Here is a 22,458-nt window from a genome sequence, read left to right as displayed (position 1 = left end):
TAATAATAATGAAACATGCATGGGAGGTTTATACATGGCCCCTAAAATATAAAGCAGTATTCACAGAATCAAAATGATTCATGTTGGGAAAAACATTTTTAAAAAGTGTGATTTTTAATTTAAGTGACTTCTATGTTTTAGGAGGAAACCATTACACTGTATTTGAATATAACATAATTGATAAATGACAGTCTGTTATATTTCCTTTCAACAACTATACAACAATACACTGACATCATCAACTTTATGAAATACAGGAGCAGATGGGTGCTCCTTTTCATTTTCATCTCACTATTTCAGTTGACCTACTGCTGCCAAACCACATTAACCTCACAGGGAGGAATGAGAAACCTTTATCATGCAAGTCAAACCAATGAACAAGCCCACACCTGCATACACCTCTGACAATGTTTTAGCTGCCTTAAAATTATTAACAGGCACACACATGCAGTGGACTGTGTGACTGAGAGATGCTGTGATAGACTGCAGATCAGTGGCTGCTAGTTTGGTGTCCAGAGCCCACTAAGGGCCATGAATGATGACTACGTTTAACTTTTTTACTTTTACTATATATTTGATGTTTTTACAGTTGGCATACCCCCACAGTTTTAAAACTAACTATCTTTTCTGAATCATAAACAATGACAAACTTTTTTAGTGGAATGATGGTGACAGGAAAATAATAATTTAGCCTATATGGTTTTATGGCCTAACTCTCAGAGAAGAACTGATGTGAAAGCAGTCAGAAAGAGGGCGGTGCATTGTGCCAATAAGCGTGACGTCCGTCAACAGGATAACTGGCTCTTCACTGGGAAGTGCCTCGCCTGAGTGACTTCTAAAGCTGTGTTTACTTTGTCCTGGCAGTCTGCTTGGTTGTTTTTGACTGGCCACGCCATCAGTGTAAATGAGCAGCTGGCAGCTGTGCAGCGCTCAGGTAGAAGCTCCTGTGAAGGAACGACATGAAGCTGCTGGACGAGCGGATCTGGTCGCTGTTTAAGCGCCATTGGCGTCATACTCTGACCTACTGGAGTGTGTTCTTCAGCTTTGGCCTGTGCATCGCCTTCCTGGGACCCACCATCCTGGACCTGAGATGTCAGACCCAGTCCACCCTGCAACAGATCACCTGGGTCTTCTTCTCCCAGCAGTTCTTCCTGCTGGTGGGCAGCAGCGTCGGAGGGCTCTTCAAGAAAACGTGAGTGTGGTTGTAGTGATCACTAAGAGGGATGTCACACATACCTGAACATAAACTTGGTTTAAGAATACGAAACAGCGGTCTGACAGTGTTTTTGTGGTACTCAGCTGTGAGTTTTTGACTTTATCATGTCTGAAGTACTGTGTGATAAAAGATACTATATAGTAGCTACTCCTTTTAAAACTAATTGTGTCTGTGGCATTTAACAGGGACTTTGTTGTCACCATAGTCTATATTATGTAATCAATCTAATAATGTCCGTAAATATTATTTTATCTGACGATATCTAAAGCTGTTGAAAGGTTAAATAATGAGAGGTTCTTTTTAACATACTAACACTGTTTTATCAGTGTGATACCTCATGATTTTGACAACTCTATCAAAATTTCTTATCAACATAATTTTGTTTCAGAAAACTTGTTTCAGAAAATGTTGGATTTCTTCTGTTGCTGCAAAACCTGGATTAATACAGTACAGTGACAGTACTTTTTACTTATTTTGTCACGTAAAGACATGCAAGGTCAATTTGTGGTGAAGGGACTTCAGTACTTTTCTACATATTGTGATTTAAGTTGGGTCATAAAAATATATCTTTAAAAGAAAAAAATGTTTCATTTGGTATACTAGTATCCTGGTAAAACTGATGACTGTCTGAGCTCCATCAACTTATACTATCATGAACACATCAGACTGACATATAGAGCATGAACATGACTGAGTTGAGCTATGTGCCCACTCCTGTTCAACCTCTAGAACATAAAAACAAGGCCATAACTACCATTCAGGACACTAAGGTTATGTCCTCATTAAAATTCTTGGGAATTTTGAAATGTGAAAAAGGGGTAGTTACTATTCTCCACCAGAATTGCATACCTGTGCAGCAGTGTAGAAAAGGCTGTATAACAACATTTAGACCATAATGTAGGCAGATACATTTTACGAAAAATTTAACTTAACAGTTAAATTAATAAACACACTGAAGACATTTTGTGGTTAAAAAAATACACAGACAATTTCACAGAGTTTGGTTGGTGGCTGGTTAAAAGGTTCCTCAGATTGTTGAGTTCTGTGTGGGAGATTTTCTGAAATCGTTGCTGCAGCCCTCAACCTAAGGTTGACAAATGAATATGGTTTATTAAATATATTCCATAACCACAATGAGACTTTCACCTTTCACAGTTGGACTTAATTCTAAATTTGACTGGCAAATCTGAAGCACACAAATGTCAGTCGGCTGTTTCAGCGGTGTGGTTTGCCTTGCACACTGAGCAGCCACTGAACAGTAACCTGAAATGTAAATGTGAGTGTGTCTGAAGTAGGGCTGCTTGATTATGGCAAAAATTATAATCATGATTATTTTGGTCAATATTGAGATCAGGACTCACGGAACAGAAACATTTCCATTATATTAAATGTAGTAATCCACACAGACTCTGTGAGTGTCTCATGTAGACCCCCGTGTCTGTCTAAGCATACTCAGCACAAGCAGCTGTTAAATCACACAAACATCCCGCTGTACATGTGTTTTGAACTTATCAACCATATCTATATTGATTGATCAAAGCTCCCAGTCTGTCTGTGAGCTGCCTCTTTCACTACAGGCAGACTCCCCTCACTCGCTACGGTGAGCAGGAAAATAAAATCAATGACTCAATAAATACAAGGACTGTTGATTTCTTCCCATGGAGCCGACATGAAAACTATTTTGGTATTATTTTACAGCACCACTGTACAGGACAGGGGTGAGCTAGATTTATAATGCAAGACAAAACGAGAGCATCATTGTGAAACAAAATGCAGCACAATAATCTTTTTATCTTGATTATCTTGTTTTCATAATCGTTGGAAGCCAAAATTGTAATTGAAAATAAAATTTGATTAATCACCCAGCCCTAGTCTGAAGTGGAACGGGACATACAGTATTTAAAGCCACATGAACACTTGTGTGTTTGTATCTGATGTTTTTTGATACATGATACATGATTTTTTGTACTTCATCTTCACACATATATCAGTCTATTTCCTGTTAAATGAATATTGATCTACCTGACAGACACCACAGCCAGTGCTGTGAGACAGCTGCCCTCTATAAAGAGTTATCTCACTTTCCTGGCCTAAATTTAAAAGAAAATAATCACATATCACTCAACCACCCACGCATTTCTTAGACTTGGAGACTGTGATGATGAACGTCATAAGGCACACTCTCTCTCTCTCTCTTTCTCTCTCTCTCTCTCTCTCTCTCTCTCTCAAACACACATTGGAGTGTGGATCTCAGAGTCATGAGGTTAATGCAGTTTGTTGTACTTTGGGAAACTTAATAATGCTGGACTGTAGGGCTGCAACTATTGATTATTTTCATTATCTATTAATCTGTCCATTATTTTCTCGTTTAACCAATGAGTTGTTTGATCTATAAAATGTCAGAAAGTGGTAAAAATGTCAATCCCCATTTCCCAAAGTTCAAGATGCAAGATGACCAACATTCCACAAGCAAAATATATATAGTTTACTATCATAGAGGACTATAAAAACAAAATATTCACATTTAACAGGCCAGCATCAGGGAATTTTACATTTTCTCTTAAAATGTATGATTGACAGAAATGATTTTCTGTCAATTGACTATTGACAATTGACTAATTGATAAATCAACAGCTCATTGCAGCTTTACTGGACTGACTCCTGCAGATTAGCTTTAACATCTAACACTGCCATTTTCCATTAGCAATGAGAAATGAAATAGCCCAGTTCACTGGTAGCTACACGACCTGCAGCCCCCGCTTGAGTGCAATGGCCTGCCACTACTGTTATTATGTGTTGTATTGTCCTTAACATTTCGCATAAGCTCTGTTGGGGATTTAAAATGAGACTATTTCACAAAATGGTTGAGTTGGTAAGTACTACTATGTTTTTGTACCCTCACATCAAAGGCTACAGTTGAAATGTCCTTTTAACAAAATAAAAGGTATCCAGGACAAGGTTAAAAGGAGAGTGGAAAGTTGGCAGGAAAAAGGGAGACAAGGTGAAGATAGTGTGGACATATACTGGAGGTTGAAGCTGTGATAAACTGACTGTGTCAATAAAAATTAGTGGGGCAGCAGCCCATCAAGGTGACTTTACTGTGGCAACAACACGCTGGAAATTCCCTTTTCTATCTGGCATTGGCTGAGCTACAGTACAGTATTGGTCAGCTTACTGACTTACAGCTTACCATTGACAATAAATAATAAAAGAATAGAGTTTGTAAGTAAAGAATATGTTTAATATACAATCAAAATATATAAATCTATAATTTTCCCGTAAATTTTCATAATGTTGTGGTTGTTCTGTCTTCTTCAGACTTCTGTCATCCCTGTCAGCCCTCTTTTCCTGCACTCTCATCATCTCCCTCGTGTTTGCCATCATACCACTATGTCATCATGTGGTACTGTTGTCCATTGCCATGGCCATTGCTGGCAAAGCCATGGGGGTGATTGACACTATTGCCAACTTGCAGCTGGTGAAGCTGTACCAAAAGGACTCCGCCATCTTCCTTCAGGTCAGAGGAGAGTGATGGGAGGGGAAATGACAGCAATGCACATAATATACAACATATTATAGTGTTTACAGGAACCTTAATAAAGCAAATAAACTATAGTTAACTATAAGTTTAGAAAGACGAAGATAGAAAGTTAAAGTGTGTGAAACCCATAGTACCACAAAAGATTATAGACATAATTACATATAATGTACATAGGTTAATGCTAAAGTTAGATAACCTAAATTCCTTTTGAAAAAAGTGTTTCAAAACTTGCTATAAAACATTACAGTGACACATTATGGGTCCTGTAAATTTAGGGTTTTTAGATTTTAAAAGTAGTAGTCAATTATAAATTGCATAAATCATAATAACTGGAAAGAAAAATATCCATTTAAACCCAAGTAAATATTTGTTGATTGTTTGTTTTTCTTGGAAACATTATCATACATATTGGACTGTTATTGAATTATACGCTTGCCAGATTTTATATTTCAGCATGTTCAGCTGACCAGCTGTGCACTGGACAAATTCAACACCGTCTTACTTTTCCCTATAATGAGTCCCAAATTAAGTAGTCCTTTCTAGTAACCTCCATATAAAATTACAGTTACAGTACATATCAGTTCCCATCTGAAAATGTTAGGAAAATATGTAAAAATAAAGCATTATCAAAGTTACTGGCACCTAAATGGATGTCACATAGAAACAAACTATAAAATAAAATAATCTTTAAGGAGGATTCTATCTTTGTGTCTCTCCCAGGCCTTGCATTTCTTCACAGGCCTCGGAGCGCTGGTCAGCCCACTGGTGGCTGATCCTTTCCTGGCTGAGGACAGCTGTGTCCTGGGTGCCAACTGGACCACCAACTCGTCGTCCTCCTCTTCTTCAGACCTGCACCACCTCCGCAGCAGCCTGGCTGGGCACGGAGCAGCACTGCAAAACATTTCTCAGTATCCGCTGAATACTGATGGCACTGTCATCACCAGGGTGTCCTACGCTTTCTGGATCATGGCTCTTATCAATGTGAGTTCATGTCAACATCATGTGTCATATGAAGACACATAATGTACAGTACAGGTTTGAACACCTGTCCTATTTGTGGACATAAGGGCTTAGAAACTTTGGCAAGTTAACAGACTAGATATGAGGCCAGGTTCAGCTGTGAGATTTGACTGAAGAGTACAGATAACTTGCGACATAGCCTGATATATAGCCAAGAACAATGGTTTCCAACAAACATGTGTTAAAGGAAAATTCCAGTTTGTTACAACTAGGGTTTTATCTTTGTAGTTTGGCCACACTGTACTCACCAAAGTAATTGAGATCTGGTAACAAGGCGACATCACTACATAGAAGTCACACGGGGCAACAAACACAAGCAAACAGTCCAGATTTGCAAAAAAGCCAACAATTCACATTATCTAAACCATTTTATTTGAAAGTAAAACCAAATGTCAGCACACCCCAAATCCCTCACCGCACTGAAAAACTGAGTATGATAGGTCAAAGGTGAATTGGGAAGTTGGTCAGTAAACTATGACAGACGTTTACAACAGACAGTTTGGGTAATAATTTTACTGTTTGCTTTATTTTCTCCTCCAAATATGCTTGGCTACGTCTGACTGCTCATGTTTCTTGGTGGATTGAATTTCTTTTTAGCAAAAATACAGCATTCCTAATCCTCAACAATTAACTTAGTAAGTGCAATTGCATAATAACCAATAGGAATGCTGGCCATAATTACAAAAATAACCCTCAAGTTGTTAGGGCTATCACTTTTTCAAGAAGAATTTCAACTAACATGTAAATTAGTGGCATAATCCTAATTTATGTTTCGCTGTGCCTTTATCTCAGTGAGGCCACTGAGAGATAAACTAGCATGACTGGGCATTAGCATTTTATAAAGTCAGCCAATAGCTTGATTATCCATGATTTTTTTTCAACATGGTATGAAATCCAAAATGTTTCAACACACTACTTCTTAGATGGTTTGGTGTCATAATAATCTGTTCAGCACAGTTTACTAATGTTCTCCATTTTCCATTAACAATGAGAAGCGAAATAGCCCAGTTCACTGGTAGCTACACGACCTGCAGCCCCCGCTTGAGTACAATGGCCTGTTGTGTTTATAGACTGTGAATTTGCAACATGAGCAGAGAATTACAGCTCAAATATTAACATTTTGCCCACATGCAAATGGCGAAATGGAGAATATTAAGTAACAGCACTACAAGCTGTAAACAAGAGCTCATAACAACAATGCTAACATGCTTGTGTGTAGCAGGTTCATCTTAGTTTAGCTAGTTGGCATGCTAACATTTGCTAAATAAAAACAATATAGCTGTGGGTGATGGGAATCAAAATGGGAGACCGACCAACCAACCAACCAACCAACTGACATTACTGTACCTTTCCATGCAACTGGTCAAATTTTTATTTTTATCTTCACCAGCACTGTATAATCATTAAATTATTTGCAGGACCTTGGAATAATAATTAAAGTATTTTAACCAAATTGAAGATGGAACTTCGTCTTCATGCCACTACTGTTATTATGTGTTGTATTGTCCTTAACATTTCGCATAAGCTCTGTTGTTTTGCGCCTCAACTCATCCTCCCTGAAGAGATGAAAAAGGGTTAATCTTCAGTCTTTTACGTGTTAACATCTGTGGTATGTCGTAATAATAAAAATATTATACTTCAGTGCAGTTATTTTCATTGTAACATTGAGAAGTAAGTGTATAATTATTTAAATGTCACAGTATAATTCAAACAAAAGAAAACAAAATGAAAATTACCAATACTGATGAACCTTTTTTTCAAGAATCTTGTCAGAAAAAATGTAAAACTTCTTTGGGCTCATAATCATGTAATTTTGGGATCCCATGACAAGATTTGCCATGTAGTCGAGCAGTTTCAGAATGACCCAAATAGATGTAAATGTTATTATGAAATTTCCAAACAGTGTCGCTCAAGAAAATTGTGTCCTTGTGTTTTTAGTTTTGTTCTTCTCAGAATTATTTGCATTTCTTCAGATAGCTATAAGCCTTGGTATTGCTGCCCAGATAAAGTGATAAGCTCCCAGTTAAGCAGAAGTACCGCTACATTTTTTTGTTTGAAGTGGATCGGGTTCAAGCAGAGGACGAGATATGACAGTGTGGATTCTACCTTCACAAATTGAATCAGTGGACAGGAAATATTGACTGCTGACTTGGTTAACAATAGCCTCTTTGTGTGTTTGTGTGTGTGTCTTGGCAGCTCCCTGTGCCAGCAGCAGTGCTCACATTGATGTACTATGAAAGATTGCTGCCTTGCTTTAGCAACAGTCCACGTCTGCTTGACAAAGACTCTCTGGCCAGCACGAGCCCCGCTGGGGACAGTGGCCAAGGTAAATCATGTATATGTGTGTGTCTGTTTGTGACAACTGTATTCACATGAAACGACAAACCTCTCAGTATCTCTACCTCTCCAGGTCATGGGAGTGTGTTTGGTTGCTGTAACCCCGCCAAACTCCGGAATCGCCCTCCAACTTTCTTCCTTCTTCACGCTCTGGGCGGAGCCATCCTCTTCATCACTGATGGAATTATAGTGAGACATCCTTCTCCCACACACACATATACACACTGAACATTATAGTCCTGTGCTAATGTCCTGCTGTGTTTCTTATACTCCAGGGCTCCTACGCTGGCTTCGTCTACACCTACGCTGTTTCCCCTCCTCTGCTGATGGCTCATAAGACCGCCGGCTATCTGGACAGTATATTCTGGGCCTCCATCACAGCAGGAAGACTGGCTTTCATTTACATGTCCTACAGATACACAGCACCAAGGCTGCTGACCTTCAGTCTGGTATGAACACACATTAAAACGACAAATCCACCCTACAGAGTGTATTGCAGTGTAGTTCACAGTGCAGCTATCTCAACAGACAGATTTTAGGGTGAGGGTTTGTGATTTTCCCATATTGATTTGTGTCACACCAAGTAGCAATGTCAGACACAGGCAAAATAGCTTATGCACAGCTGTCACATAACAGTTCTAACCAAATATTTGAACTAGGTGGGAATTTACACAAAGGATTAGGTGGCATTATTAAGAGATTTATTCTCGAAGTAGGTATACAGACAGCAGAATCTTTTATCCATACTAAATACAGGAGCTGCTTCTTCATGTTGAACACCTGATTGAGGCAGTTGAAAAGCTGATGACCAAATACTCTCATTGGCTGTACTATTTGTATTTCTTTGTCTTCCTCTGTCTTTCTGTCTTCTTTATTTCCATGCACTCATTTAATCATGTCATGAAATTATTGCCTTGACTTCCAGTGTGTATGCACTGTAGTAGAAGTGGCAGTAAGCTTATTTCAGGGAAACATTTTTTAGATTTGCGCTGATGAAACCTGGTTAGTTGGACACACAGTATGTAAAGCTCAACCTAGTTTTTAAAGCTGCAATAATTATTTTATTGTTTGTTTGATTTGGGTTTTTTATTGGGGACAGCGGAACAAGCTGGAAAAGCAACTTACTAAAATAAATAATAAATAAAAGATCTTATCATGTTGTAAAAGAGTCATAGGACCTTGTAAGCAAACACCTGCCTATTTCCACATCCAGCAGAAAAACAGCAGCATTAGCATTCATTGGCAGTCATGTTTCTAGCCACCAAACAACTGTTATACCAATATTTTATTTTAATATATTTTATATTTATTAGTTGCTGAAAACGGCTACCTTCTGTGGCTGGAAACAAGGTTGATGAGAGAGGAGAAAACCAAAACAATAATCCAAAATAGACTACAAAGATCTACAGGACTGAGAGGACTGGCAGAGTTTGGTGATGATTCTCTATGGGTTTGTCACTACAAGCGACACCTTCTACATTACACATAGTCTTTTGATCCATTGTTAATGTAAAAAATATTTATAATAGCAGCTGTAAAGGTTTTTTTTAAATATACAAATTTGCACGACAAAGACCTGGGACAGATTATCAGGCCTTGTCTCAGAGGCAATTATTACCTGCTGCCACTGTTCCTAGCATTATCACTACCTCTTGGAGAGAATCCCATCAGATCAAACATGCTTGATTTTTGCATTGGAGTTCCTTTCACTGTGGTCAATGACATCTCAGCATTCAGCAGTACATGAAATCAGCTGTGTGGCCACTACCTGACTGTTCTGACAGTTTTCTCTGTATATTTTTATTTTACAATGTGAGGCTTTGAATTGTATTTTTGGAGGGTGAATAGACATGACATCTGAACCAAAACATGTTTGACTTGTGTACAGACATTTGAACCCACAAACAGACCGCATGTTGTAATGGGAGACCTGTGTCCTGTGAAGACCACACAGAAATGTTGGTAGATGGAATGATGGAATCAGAATTAACACATATCTAATTAATTAATAAATTTCATAAAACATTACATAATCTATAAACTAATATAACATATACAAAGAAATGTAGTAAATAATACATTGAAGTGCCTGCATGTCCACTCAATACCAGCACCAACTGTTACTGAGCTCTGTCCTCTGCTGGTCTGAAAGGTGAACAACACTTTATTAGGGACAAGACTCAAAAACCCCAAATATCAGTTGAAATAAATTCATTTAGAGATACTGACTTGATATGAACAATGAATGCAAAGGTTTAGTTGTTTCTCTTTTATTGTTGTTCGTATTTAACATCAATAATTGATTATTTATTGAAAACACCCTACAAAATACACACTTTCTGTGATAAAAGCCTTCTTCATATTATTGCAGTTCAGCTCAAGTAAACTTAGTATTTGAATCATGAACAATAACAATAATAATAAGTCGCTATAGGATTTTTTTTTTAAAAGTCACTCAAATTGCTGCCTCTTCTCCTTGTTATTCATCAGATGGCAAAACTTAATTGAATTCCCTTTATTTATAAAAGAGAATTAATTGCAACAAATCCCAATCAGAGAAAAGGCTTCCTTGATCTTCTGAAAACAGAGTCTTAATGTCTTTTTTATTTAAGAATATGAGGATGTTTAAGTATGGCATGCTAAAAAAACAGCTCAAAACACCCCAGGAACTGATGTTCTTTGCCCACTGTCTAATATGTCCTTGACCAATCAAATTATTAATGGTGATCAACAAGCATTAATATGCTGTTTGTGCCACACGTAATTGGCTGTCTTGAAGCACTGATTATGTCTTCAGCTCCAAAATAGCTCAGTGCATGTCTCTGACACGTCTCTCAGATTTCAGGAGCATGTTGGGTGTCTTTTTGGACACATTTCCTCAGTGATTTGCACCATGTTCTTACAGCAGCTGATGTTGTTGCTGATCAAGAGTTTTTGTGCTCACATGGGTTTCCTCCCACACCACCACACGTGCATGTTTGGGATGTGCTCCTGCCTTTTCCCATTGTTTTTGGATAATGTAATGAATGCAGGCAGGCACATTTGTGATGTTATTCTTTTGTGTGGGCCTGACCACTGAACAAAGCTCTGAGTAGAATTTTTGTTCCAAAATGGCTCAGTTGGAAAAGTGTTAGATTGAAGATCTAAAAGTCCCTGGTTTAATCCAGGGTTTCAGTAGTGAATTGACTCTTCTTTTTTTTTGAAGCCATGTGGCACATTGGTTAGTGCAGTTGTTTCATTGCAGTCCTTTCCTATGTGTGAACACAAGTAGAGGTTGCTGTGAGAGTCATAAGCCCATTTAAGATAATACAACAATACAAGAACATGTTTGCTTTTATGCCGTACACAGTGTGTTCTGATCGAACATGATCTTCTCAAAAGCTTGATGAGGTCATGGCTCATCAACAAAGTGCTGTGGTTTATTAAGATGTTTTTATTTTACTTTATTTTATTTTTATTTGTGTATAGAAGATGATGATGATTAAGTGATTATTACAGCACTCTTCATAAGGAAAATACAAAATCTCTTTCTGTTTATTAAACTTGTGATGCTGCAGCTTCTACATTAATGTGAAAGCATACAATTCAGACTTGTGTCGTGTTAGGTGTTATTGGAATATTATCAAAGCCCCATTCAGACATACATCGCTTTACATAAATGTTACATCAATTTTTCATTGAGGTCTCATGTCTGAGTAAGGGCCTGAGTCAGTGTTACATAAAAGTCACGATAGCAATCTTTCTACGTCGGACCTAACGACAATGAAAAAGATAGATGGTTCTTCCTGGTTCCTAGAAAGTTATTTTCTGAAAAGTCAGTGTGTTCCAGTTTGATTTTTTGTTATCTTGCGGTGTTTTGCACCTTTTGGCCACCAAAGATTCAAATGTTTATGCCGAAATAGGTCAGTTGAGATAGTGTTAGACTGAAGATCTAAAGGTCCCTGGTTCGGGTTTTGGCAGCAAGCTTGCTGCATTTTAGAAGTATGTTGCTAAGATGATTAGCAGTTTTGTCTCAGATGATGTCAAACCTGACTGGGATGCGTCTCTGTGGATTTTCCTATCACACTGTGACACATGGATCCTGTTGACATATTCCTGCCGGTGCATTCCTTCCCAGACTGAAGATCTAAAGGTCCCTGGTTCGATCCCGGGTTTCGGCAGCAACCGCGCTGGCTTTTGGACGCACATTACTACAATGGTTAGTGTTCTTCTCTCAAATGATGTCAAACCTGACAGGGATTTGTCTCTGTAGATTATCTTTCCACACTGCTACACATGCGTTGTGCTAACGCATTTCTGCAGTTGTATCCCTGCCCTTCCTCAGATGATCAAAAGAAAGAATACTCTGCAAGATAGGTATTTCTTCATGTTTGCTATGAAGTTGTTTTCTGGAAAGTCACTCTGTTCCAGTTTAATTTTCTGAAAACTCGATGCGTTTTGCATATTTTGGCTGCCATATTATTGAGCTTTTGTGCCGAAATAGCTCAGTTGGGAGAGCGTTAGACTGAAGATCTAAAGGTCCCTGGTTCGATCCCGGGTTTCGGCAGCAACCGTGCTGGCTTTTGGACACACATTGCTACGATGGTTAGTGTTCTTCTCTCAAATGATGTCAAACCTGATTTGGGTTTGTCTCTGTAGGTTATCCTTTCACACTGCGACACATGCGTTGTGCTAACGCATTTCTGCAGTTGCATTCCTGCCCTTCCACAGATGCTCAAAAGAAAGAATACTCTACAAGATAGATGTTTTCTTCCTGTTTGCTAGAATGTTCTTTTCTGGAAAGTCACTTTCCGTTTAATTTTCTGATATCTCGATGCGTTTTGCACGTTTGGGCCGCCATATTATTGCGATTTAGGCCGAAATAGCTCAGTTGGGAGAGCGTTAGACTGAAGATCTAAAGGTCCCTGGTTCGATCCCGGGTTTCGGCAGCAACCGTGCTGGCTTTTGGACACACATTGCTACGATGGTTAGTGTTCTTCTCTCAAACGATGTCAAACCTGATTTGGGTTTGTCTCTGTAGGTTATCCTTCCACACTGCGACACATGTGTTGTGCTAACGCATTTCTGCAATTGCATCCCTGCCCTTCCTCAGATGCTCAAAAGAAAGAATACTCTACAAGATAGACGTTTCTTCCTGTTTGCTAGAATGTTCTTTTCTGGAAAGTCACTTTCCGTTTAATTTTCTGATATCTCGATGCGTTTTGCACGTTTGGGCCGCCATATTATTGCGATTTAGGCCGAAATAGCTCAGTTGGGAGAGCGTTAGACTGAAGATCTAAAGGTCCCTGGTTCGATCCCGGGTTTCGGCAGCAACCGTGCTGGCTTTTGGACACACATTGCTACGATGGTTGTCTCTGTAGATTATCCTTCCACACTGCAACACATGCGTTGTGCTAACGCATTTCTGCACTTGTATCCCTGCCCTTCCTCAGATGATCAAAAGAAAGAATACTCTACAAGATAGATGTTTCTTCCTGTTTGCTAGAATGTTCTTTTCTGGAAAGTCACTTTCCGTTTAATTTTCTGATATCTCGATGCGTTTTGCACGTTTGGGCCGCCATATTATCGACGTTTTGTGCCGAAATAGCTCAGTTGGGAGAGCGTTAGACTGAAGATCTAAAGGTCCCTGGTTCGATCCCGGGTTTCGGCAGCAACCAGGCTGGCTTTTGGACACACATTGCTACGATGGTTAGTGTTCTTCTCTCAAACGATGTCAAACCTGATTTGGGTTTGTCTCTGTAGGTTATCCTTCCACACTGCGACACATGTGTTGTGCTAACGCATTTCTGCAGTTGCATCCCTGCCCTTCCTCAGATGCTCAAAAGAAAGAATACTCTACAAGATAGACGTTTCTTCCTGTTTGCTAGAATGTTCTTTTCTGGAAAGTCACTTTCCGTTTAATTTTCTGATATCTCGATGCGTTTTGCACGTTTGGGCCGCCATATTATTGCGATTTAGGCCGAAATAGCTCAGTTGGGAGAGCGTTAGACTGAAGATCTAAAGGTCCCTGGTTCGATCCCGGGTTTCGGCAGCAACCGTGCTAGCTTTTGGACACGCATTGCTACGATGGTTAGTGTTCTTCTCTCAAACGATGTCAAACCTGATTTGGGTTTGTCTCTGTAGGTTATCCTTCCACACTGCGACACATGTGTTGTGCTAACGCATTTCTGCAATTGCATCCCTGCCCTTCCTCAGATGCTCAAAAGAAAGAATACTCTACAAGATAGACGTTTCTTCCTGTTTGCTAGAATGTTCTTTTCTGGAAAGTCACTTTCAGTTTAATTTTCTGATATCTCGATGCGTTTTGCACGTTTGGGCCGCCATATTATCGACATTTTGTGCCGAAATAGCTCAGTTGGGAGAGCGTTAGACTGAAGATCTAAAGGTCCCTGGTTCGATCCCGGGTTTCGGCAGCAACCGTGCTGGCTTTTGGACACACATTGCTACGATGGTTAGTGTTCTTCTCTCAAACGATGTCAAACCTGATTTGGGTTTGTCTCTGTAGGTTATCCTTCCACACTGCGACACATGCGTTGTGCTAACGCATTTCTGCGTTTGCATCCCTGCCCTTCCTCAGATGCTCAAAAGAAAGAATACTCTACAAGATAGATGTTTCTTCCTGTTTGCTAGAATGTTCTTTTCTGGAAAGTCACTTTCCGTTTAATTTTCTGATATCTCGATGCGTTTTGCACGTTTGGGCCGCCATATTATTGCGATTTAGGCCGAAATAGCTCAGTTGGGAGAGCGTTAGACTGAAGATCTAAAGGTCCCTGGTTCGATCCCGGGTTTCGGCAGCAACCGTGCTGGCTTTTGGACACACATTGCTACGATGGTTGTCTCTGTAGATTATCCTTCCACACTGCGACACATGCGTTGTGCTAACGCATTTCTGCGTTTGCATCCCTGCCCTTCCTCAGATGCTCAAAAGAAAGAATACTCTACAAGATAGATGTTTCTTCCTGTTTGCTAGAATGTTCTTTTCTGGAAAGTCACTTTCAGTTTAATTTTCTGATATCTCGATGCGTTTTGCAAGTTTGGGCCGCCATATTATCGACATTTTGTGCCGAAATAGCTCAGTTGGGAGAGCGTTAGACTGAAGATCTAAAGGTCCCTGGTTCGATCCCGGGTTTCGGCAGCAACCGTGCTGGCTTTTGGACACACATTGCTACGATGGTTAGTGTTCTTCTCTCAAACGATGTCAAACCTGATTTGGGTTTGTCTCTGTAGGTTATCCTTCCACACTGCGACACATGCGTTGTGCTAACGCATTTCTGCGTTTGCATCCCTGCCCTTCCTCAGATGCTCAAAAGAAAGAATACTCTACAAGATAGATGTTTCTTCCTGTTTGCTAGAATGTTCTTTTCTGGAAAGTCACTTTCCGTTTAATTTTCTGATATCTCGATGCGTTTTGCACGTTTGGGCCGCCATATTATCGACATTTTGTGCCGAAATAGCTCAGTTGGGAGAGCGTTAGACTGAAGATCTAAAGGTCCCTGGTTCGATCCCGGGTTTCGGCAGCAACCGTGCTGGCTTTTGGACACACATTGCTACGATGGTTGTCTCTGTAGATTATCCTTCCACACTGCGACACATGCGTTGTGCTAACGCATTTCTGCGTTTGCATCCCTGCCCTTCCTCAGATGCTCAAAAGAAAGAATACTCTACAAGATAGATGTTTCTTCCTGTTTGCTAGAATGTTCTTTTCTGGAAAGTCACTTTCAGTTTAATTTTCTGATATCTCGATGCGTTTTGCACGTTTGGGCCGCCATATTATCGACATTTTGTGCCGAAATAGCTCAGTTGGGAGAGCGTTAGACTGAAGATCTAAAGGTCCCTGGTTCGATCCCGGGTTTCGGCAGCAACCGTGCTGGCTTTTGGACACACATTGCTACGATGGTTGTCTCTGTAGATTATCCTTCCACACTGCGACACATGCGTTGTGCTAACGCATTTCTGCACTTGTATCCCTGCCCTTCCTCAGATGCTCAAAAGAAAGAATACTCTGCAAGATAAACGTTTCTTCCTGTTTGCTAGAATGTTCTTTTCTGGAAAGTCACTTTCAGTTTAATTTTCTGATATCTCGATGCGTTTTGCACGTTTGGGCCGCCATATTATTGCGATTTAGGCCGAAATAGCTCAGTTGGGAGAGCGTTAGACTGAAGATCTAAAGGTCCCTGGTTCGATCCCGGGTTTCGGCAGCAACCGTGCTGGCTTTTGGACACACATTGCTACGATGGTTGTCTCTGTAGATTATCCTTCCACACTGCGACACATGCGTTGTGCTAACGCATTTCTGCGTTTGCATCCCTGCCCTTCCTCAGATGCTCAAAAGAAAGAATACTCTACAAGATAGATGTTTCTTCCTGTTTGCTAGAATGTTCTTTTCTGGAAAGTCACTTTCAGTTTAATTTTCTGATATCTCGATGCGTTTTGCACGTTTGGGCCGCCATATTATCGACATTTTGTGCCGAAATAGCTCAGTTGGGAGAGCGTTAGACTGAAGATCTAAAGGTCCCTGGTTCGATCCCGGGTTTCGGCAGCAACCGTGCTGGCTTTTGGACACACATTGCTACGATGGTTAGTGTTCTTCTCTCAAACGATGTCAAACCTGATTTGGGTTTGTCTCTGTAGGTTATCCTTCCACACTGCAACACATGCGTTGTGCTAACGCATTTCTGCGTTTGCATCCCTGCCCTTCCTCAGATGCTCAAAAGAAAGAATACTCTACAAGATAGATGTTTCTTCCTGTTTGCTAGAATGTTCTTTTCTGGAAAGTCACTTTCCGTTTAATTTTCTGATATCTCGATGCGTTTTGCACGTTTGGGCCGCCATATTATCGACATTTTGTGCCGAAATAGCTCAGTTGGGAGAGCGTTAGACTGAAGATCTAAAGGTCCCTGGTTCGATCCCGGGTTTCGGCAGCAACCGTGCTGGCTTTTGGACACACATTGCTACGATGGTTGTCTCTGTAGATTATCCTTCCACACTGCGACACATGCGTTGTGCTAACGCATTTCTGCGTTTGCATCCCTGCCCTTCCTCAGATGCTCAAAAGAAAGAATACTCTACAAGATAGATGTTTCTTCCTGTTTGCTAGAATGTTCTTTTCTGGAAAGTCACTTTCCGTTTAATTTTCTGATATCTCGATGCGTTTTGCACGTTTGGGCCGCCATATTATTGCGATTTAGGCCGAAATAGCTCAGTTGGGAGAGCGTTAGACTGAAGATCTAAAGGTCCCTGGTTCGATCCCGGGTTTCGGCAGCAACCGTGCTGGCTTTTGGACACACATTGCTACGATGGTTAGTGTTCTTCTCTCAAACGATGTCAAACCTGATTTGGGTTTGTCTCTGTAGGTTATCCTTCCACACTGCGACACATGCGTTGTGCTAACGCATTTCTGCGTTTGCATCCCTGCCCTTCCTCAGATGCTCAAAAGAAAGAATACTCTACAAGATAGATGTTTCTTCCTGTTTGCTAGAATGTTCTTTTCTGGAAAGTCACTTTCCGTTTAATTTTCTGATATCTCGATGCGTTTTGCACGTTTGGGCCGCCATATTATCGACATTTTGTGCCGAAATAGCTCAGTTGGGAGAGCGTTAGACTGAAGATCTAAAGGTCCCTGGTTCGATCCCGGGTTTCAGCAGCAACCGTGCTGGCTTTTGGACACACATTGCTACGATGGTTGTCTCTGTAGATTATCCTTCCACACTGCGACACATGCGTTGTGCTAACGCATTTCTGCGTTTGCATCCCTGCCCTTCCTCAGATGCTCAAAAGAAAGAATACTCTACAAGATAGATGTTTCTTCCTGTTTGCTAGAATGTTCTTTTCTGGAAAGTCACTTTCCGTTTAATTTTCTGATATCTCGATGCGTTTTGCACGTTTGGGCCGCCATATTATTGCGATTTAGGCCGAAATAGCTCAGTTGGGAGAGCGTTAGACTGAAGATCTAGAAGTCCCTGGTTCGATCCCGGGTTTCGGCAGCAACCGTGCTGGCTTTTGGACACACATTGCTACGATGGTTAGTGTTCTTCTCTCAAACGATGTCAAACCTGATTTGGGTTTGTCTCTGTAGGTTATCCTTCCACACTGCGACACATGCGTTGTGCTAACGCATTTCTGCGTTTGCATCCCTGCCCTTCCTCAGATGCTCAAAAGAAAGAATACTCTACAAGATAGATGTTTCTTCCTGTTTGCTAGAATGTTCTTTTCTGGAAAGTCACTTTCCGTTTAATTTTCTGATATATCGATGCGTTTTGCACGTTTGGGCCGCCATATTATCGACATTTTGTGCCGAAATAGCTCAGTTGGGAGAGCGTTAGACTGAAGATCTAAAGGTCCCTGGTTCGATCCCGGGTTTCGGCAGCAACCGTGCTGGCTTTTGGACACACATTGCTACGATGGTTGTCTCTGTAGATTATCCTTCCACACTGCGACACATGCGTTGTGCTAACGCATTTCTGCACTTGTATCTCTGCCCTTCCTCAGATGATCAAAAGAAAGAATACTCTGCAAGATAGATGTTTCTTCCTGGTTGCTAGAATGTTCTTTTCTGGAAAGTCACTTTCAGTTTAATTTTCTGATATCTCGATGCGTTTTGCACGTTTGGGCCGCCATATTATCGACATTTTGTGCCGAAATAGCTCAGTTGGGAGAGCGTTAGACTGAAGATCTAAAGGTCCCTGGTTCGATCCCGGGTTTCGGCAGCAACCGTGCTGGCTTTTGGACACACATTGCTACGATGGTTGTCTCTGTAGATTATCCTTCCACACTGCGACACATGCGTTGTGCTAACGCATTTCTGCGTTTGCATCCCTGCCCTTCCTCAGATGCTCAAAAGAAAGAATACTCTACAAGATAGATGTTTCTTCCTGTTTGCTAGAATGTTCTTTTCTGGAAAGTCACTTCCAGTTTAATTTTCTGATATCTCGATGCGCTTTGCACGTTTGGGCCGCCATATTATTGCGATTTAGGCCGAAATAGCTCAGTTGGGAGAGCGTTAGACTGAAGATCTAAAGGTCCCTGGTTCGATCCCGGGTTTCGGCAGCAACCGTGCTGGCTTTTGGACACACATTGCTACGATGGTTGTCTCTGTAGATTATCCTTCCACACTGCGACACATGCGTTGTGCTAACGCATTTCTGCGTTTGCATCCCTGCCCTTCCTCAGATGCTCAAAAGAAAGAATACTCTACAAGATAGATGTTTCTTCCTGTTTGCTAGAATGTTCTTTTCTGGAAAGTCACTTTCCGTTTAATTTTCTGATATCTCGATGCGTTTTGCACGTTTGGGCCGCCATATTATTGCGATTTAGGCCGAAATAGCTCAGTTGGGAGAGCGTTAGACTGAAGATCTAAAGGTCCCTGGTTCGATCCCGGGTTTCGGCAGATGCTCAAAAGAAAGAATACTCTACAAGATAGATGTTTCTTCCTGTTTGCTAGAATGTTCTTTTCTGGAAAGTCACTTTCAGTTTAATTTTCTGATATCTCGATGCGTTTTGCACGTTTGGGCCGCCATATTATCGACATTTTGTGCCGAAATAGCTCAGTTGGGAGAGCGTTAGACTGAAGATCTAAAGGTCCCTGGTTCGATCCCGGGTTTCGGCAGCAACCGTGCTGGCTTTTGGACACACATTGCTACGATGGTTGTCTCTGTAGATTATCCTTCCACACTGCGACACATGCGTTGTGCTAACGCATTTCTGCGTTTGCATCCCTGCCCTTCCTCAGATGCTCAAAAGAAAGAATACTCTACAAGATAGATGTTTCTTCCTGTTTGCTAGAATGTTCTTTTCTGGAAAGTCACTTTCAGTTTAATTTTCTGATATATCGATGCGTTTTGCACGTTTGGGCCGCCATATTATCGACATTTTGTGCCGAAATAGCTCAGTTGGGAGAGCGTTAGACTGAAGATCTAAAGGTCCCTGGTTCGATCCCGGGTTTCGGCAGCAACCGTGCTGGCTTTTGGACACACATTGCTACGATGGTTAGTGTTCTTCTCTCAAACGATGTCAAACCTGATTTGGGTTTGTCTCTGTAGGTTATCCTTCCACACTGCGACACATGCGTTGTGCTAACGCATTTCTGCGTTTGCATCCCTGCCCTTCCTCAGATGCTCAAAAGAAAGAATACTCTACAAGATAGATGTTTCTTCCTGTTTGCTAGAATGTTCTTTTCTGGAAAGTCACTTTCCGTTTAATTTTCTGATATCTCGATGCGTTTTGCACGTTTGGGCCGCCATATTATCGACATTTTGTGCCGAAATAGCTCAGTTGGGAGAGCGTTAGACTGAAGATCTAAAGGTCCCTGGTTCGATCCCGGGTTTCGGCAGCAACCGTGCTGGCTTTTGGACACACATTGCTACGATGGTTGTCTCTGTAGATTATCCTTCCACACTGCGACACATGCGTTGTGCTAACGCATTTCTGCGTTTGCATCCCTGCCCTTCCTCAGATGCTCAAAAGAAAGAATACTCTACAAGATAGATGTTTCTTCCTGTTTGCTAGAATGTTCTTTTCTGGAAAGTCACTTTCAGTTTAATTTTCTGATATCTCGATGCGTTTTGCACGTTTGGGCCGCCATATTATTGCGATTTAGGCCGAAATAGCTCAGTTGGGAGAGCGTTAGACTGAAGATCTAAAGGTCCCTGGTTCGATCCCGGGTTTCGGCAGCAACCGTGCTGGCTTTTGGACACACATTGCTACGATGGTTGTCTCTGTAGATTATCCTTCCACACTGCGACACATGCGTTGTGCTAACGCATTTCTGCACTTGTATCTCTGCTCTTCCTCAGATGATCAAAAGAAAGAATACTCTGCAAGATAGATGTTTCTTCCTGGTTGCTAGAATGTTCTTTTCTGGAAAGTCACTTTCAGTTTAATTTTCTGATATCTCGATGCGTTTTGCACGTTTGGGCCGCCATATTATCGACATTTTGTGCCGAAATAGCTCAGTTGGGAGAGCGTTAGACTGAAGATCTAAAGGTCCCTGGTTCGATCCCGGGTTTCGGCAGCAACCGTGCTGGCTTTTGGACACACATTGCTACGATGGTTGTCTCTGTAGATTATCCTTCCACACTGCGACACATGCGTTGTGCTAACGCATTTCTGCGTTTGCATCCCTGCCCTTCCTCAGATGCTCAAAAGAAAGAATACTCTACAAGATAGATGTTTCTTCCTGTTTGCTAGAATGTTCTTTTCTGGAAAGTCACTTCCAGTTTAATTTTCTGATATCTCGATGCGCTTTGCACGTTTGGGCCGCCATATTATTGCGATTTAGGCCGAAATAGCTCAGTTGGGAGAGCGTTAGACTGAAGATCTAAAGGTCCCTGGTTCGATCCCGGGTTTCGGCAGCAACCGTGCTGGCTTTTGGACACACATTGCTACGATGGTTGTCTCTGTAGATTATCCTTCCACACTGCGACACATGCGTTGTGCTAACGCATTTCTGCGTTTGCATCCCTGCCCTTCCTCAGATGCTCAAAAGAAAGAATACTCTACAAGATAGATGTTTCTTCCTGTTTGCTAGAATGTTCTTTTCTGGAAAGTCACTTTCCGTTTAATTTTCTGATATCTCGATGCGTTTTGCACGTTTGGGCCGCCATATTATTGCGATTTAGGCCGAAATAGCTCAGTTGGGAGAGCGTTAGACTGAAGATCTAAAGGTCCCTGGTTCGATCACGGGTTTCGGCAGATGCTCAAAAGAAAGAATACTCTACAAGATAGATGTTTCTTCCTGTTTGCTAGAATGTTCTTTTCTGGAAAGTCACTTTCAGTTTAATTTTCTGATATCTCGATGCGTTTTGCACGTTTGGGCCGCCATATTATCGACATTTTGTGCCGAAATAGCTCAGTTGGGAGAGCGTTAGACTGAAGATCTAAAGGTCCCTGGTTCGATCCCGGGTTTCGGCAGCAACCGTGCTGGCTTTTGGACACACATTGCTACGATGGTTAGTGTTCTTCTCTCAAACGATGTCAAACCTGATTTGGGTTTGTCTCTGTAGGTTATCCTTCCACACTGCGACACATGTGTTGTGCTAACGCATTTCTGCGTTTGCATCCCTGCCCTTCCTCAGATGCTCAAAAGAAAGAATACTCTACAAGATAGATGTTTCTTCCTGTTTGCTAGAATGTTCTTTTCTGGAAAGTCACTTTCAGTTTAATTTTCTGATATCTCGATGCGTTTTGCACGTTTGGGCCGCCATATTATCGACATTTTGTGCCGAAATAGCTCAGTTGGGAGAGCGTTAGACTGAAGATCTAAAGGTCCCTGGTTCGATCCCGGGTTTCGGCAGCAACCGTGCTGGCTTTTGGACACACATTGCTACGATGGTTGTCTCTGTAGATT

The 22,458-nt window shown here is 41.1% G+C and overlaps 1 protein-coding gene and 29 non-coding genes across 30 annotated transcripts in view; all 30 read left to right on the top strand.

Moving 5' to 3' along the window:
• The first annotated feature begins 403 nt into the window (after window positions 1-403).
• Window positions 404-22,458, top strand: part of mfsd4aa (major facilitator superfamily domain containing 4Aa) — a 43,505-nt gene continuing 21,450 nt past the window's right edge. Inside the window, exons 1-6 of the mRNA XM_042402357.1 lie at window positions 404-1,192; window positions 4,535-4,733; window positions 5,478-5,738; window positions 7,974-8,103; window positions 8,188-8,303; window positions 8,390-8,563. Coding sequence (XP_042258291.1) covers window positions 960-1,192; window positions 4,535-4,733; window positions 5,478-5,738; window positions 7,974-8,103; window positions 8,188-8,303; window positions 8,390-8,563 — 1,113 coding nt within the window. The 5' untranslated portion in view covers window positions 404-959. The remainder of the gene's footprint in view (window positions 1,193-4,534; window positions 4,734-5,477; window positions 5,739-7,973; window positions 8,104-8,187; window positions 8,304-8,389; window positions 8,564-22,458) is intronic.
• Window positions 12,588-12,660, top strand: trnaf-gaa. Its single transcript has one exon. It is a non-coding gene; the product is annotated as a tRNA-Phe (tRNA).
• Window positions 12,970-13,042, top strand: trnaf-gaa. Its single transcript has one exon. It is a non-coding gene; the product is annotated as a tRNA-Phe (tRNA).
• On the top strand, window positions 13,351-13,423 carry trnaf-gaa. Its single transcript has one exon. It is a non-coding gene; the product is annotated as a tRNA-Phe (tRNA).
• On the top strand, window positions 13,692-13,764 carry trnaf-gaa. Its single transcript has one exon. It is a non-coding gene; the product is annotated as a tRNA-Phe (tRNA).
• On the top strand, window positions 14,073-14,145 carry trnaf-gaa. The gene has a single exon. It is a non-coding gene; the product is annotated as a tRNA-Phe (tRNA).
• On the top strand, window positions 14,455-14,527 carry trnaf-gaa. The gene has a single exon. It is a non-coding gene; the product is annotated as a tRNA-Phe (tRNA).
• On the top strand, window positions 14,836-14,908 carry trnaf-gaa. Its single transcript has one exon. It is a non-coding gene; the product is annotated as a tRNA-Phe (tRNA).
• trnaf-gaa lies at window positions 15,177-15,249 on the top strand. Its single transcript has one exon. It is a non-coding gene; the product is annotated as a tRNA-Phe (tRNA).
• trnaf-gaa lies at window positions 15,559-15,631 on the top strand. Its single transcript has one exon. It is a non-coding gene; the product is annotated as a tRNA-Phe (tRNA).
• On the top strand, window positions 15,900-15,972 carry trnaf-gaa. The gene has a single exon. It is a non-coding gene; the product is annotated as a tRNA-Phe (tRNA).
• On the top strand, window positions 16,240-16,312 carry trnaf-gaa. Its single transcript has one exon. It is a non-coding gene; the product is annotated as a tRNA-Phe (tRNA).
• On the top strand, window positions 16,581-16,653 carry trnaf-gaa. The gene has a single exon. It is a non-coding gene; the product is annotated as a tRNA-Phe (tRNA).
• Window positions 16,963-17,035, top strand: trnaf-gaa. The gene has a single exon. It is a non-coding gene; the product is annotated as a tRNA-Phe (tRNA).
• Window positions 17,303-17,375, top strand: trnaf-gaa. The gene has a single exon. It is a non-coding gene; the product is annotated as a tRNA-Phe (tRNA).
• Window positions 17,685-17,757, top strand: trnaf-gaa. Its single transcript has one exon. It is a non-coding gene; the product is annotated as a tRNA-Phe (tRNA).
• trnaf-gaa lies at window positions 18,025-18,097 on the top strand. The gene has a single exon. It is a non-coding gene; the product is annotated as a tRNA-Phe (tRNA).
• Window positions 18,407-18,479, top strand: trnaf-gaa. Its single transcript has one exon. It is a non-coding gene; the product is annotated as a tRNA-Phe (tRNA).
• Window positions 18,748-18,820, top strand: trnaf-gaa. The gene has a single exon. It is a non-coding gene; the product is annotated as a tRNA-Phe (tRNA).
• trnaf-gaa lies at window positions 19,088-19,160 on the top strand. Its single transcript has one exon. It is a non-coding gene; the product is annotated as a tRNA-Phe (tRNA).
• Window positions 19,428-19,500, top strand: trnaf-gaa. Its single transcript has one exon. It is a non-coding gene; the product is annotated as a tRNA-Phe (tRNA).
• trnaf-gaa lies at window positions 19,647-19,719 on the top strand. The gene has a single exon. It is a non-coding gene; the product is annotated as a tRNA-Phe (tRNA).
• On the top strand, window positions 19,988-20,060 carry trnaf-gaa. The gene has a single exon. It is a non-coding gene; the product is annotated as a tRNA-Phe (tRNA).
• Window positions 20,370-20,442, top strand: trnaf-gaa. Its single transcript has one exon. It is a non-coding gene; the product is annotated as a tRNA-Phe (tRNA).
• trnaf-gaa lies at window positions 20,710-20,782 on the top strand. Its single transcript has one exon. It is a non-coding gene; the product is annotated as a tRNA-Phe (tRNA).
• On the top strand, window positions 21,051-21,123 carry trnaf-gaa. The gene has a single exon. It is a non-coding gene; the product is annotated as a tRNA-Phe (tRNA).
• On the top strand, window positions 21,391-21,463 carry trnaf-gaa. The gene has a single exon. It is a non-coding gene; the product is annotated as a tRNA-Phe (tRNA).
• Window positions 21,731-21,803, top strand: trnaf-gaa. The gene has a single exon. It is a non-coding gene; the product is annotated as a tRNA-Phe (tRNA).
• Window positions 21,950-22,022, top strand: trnaf-gaa. Its single transcript has one exon. It is a non-coding gene; the product is annotated as a tRNA-Phe (tRNA).
• Window positions 22,332-22,404, top strand: trnaf-gaa. Its single transcript has one exon. It is a non-coding gene; the product is annotated as a tRNA-Phe (tRNA).

Source organism: Thunnus maccoyii, chromosome 3, assembly GCF_910596095.1.
Source record: "Thunnus maccoyii chromosome 3, fThuMac1.1, whole genome shotgun sequence".
Lineage (NCBI taxonomy): Eukaryota > Metazoa > Chordata > Actinopteri > Scombriformes > Scombridae > Thunnus > Thunnus maccoyii.
This window is presented reverse-complemented; position numbering and strand designations above follow the sequence as displayed.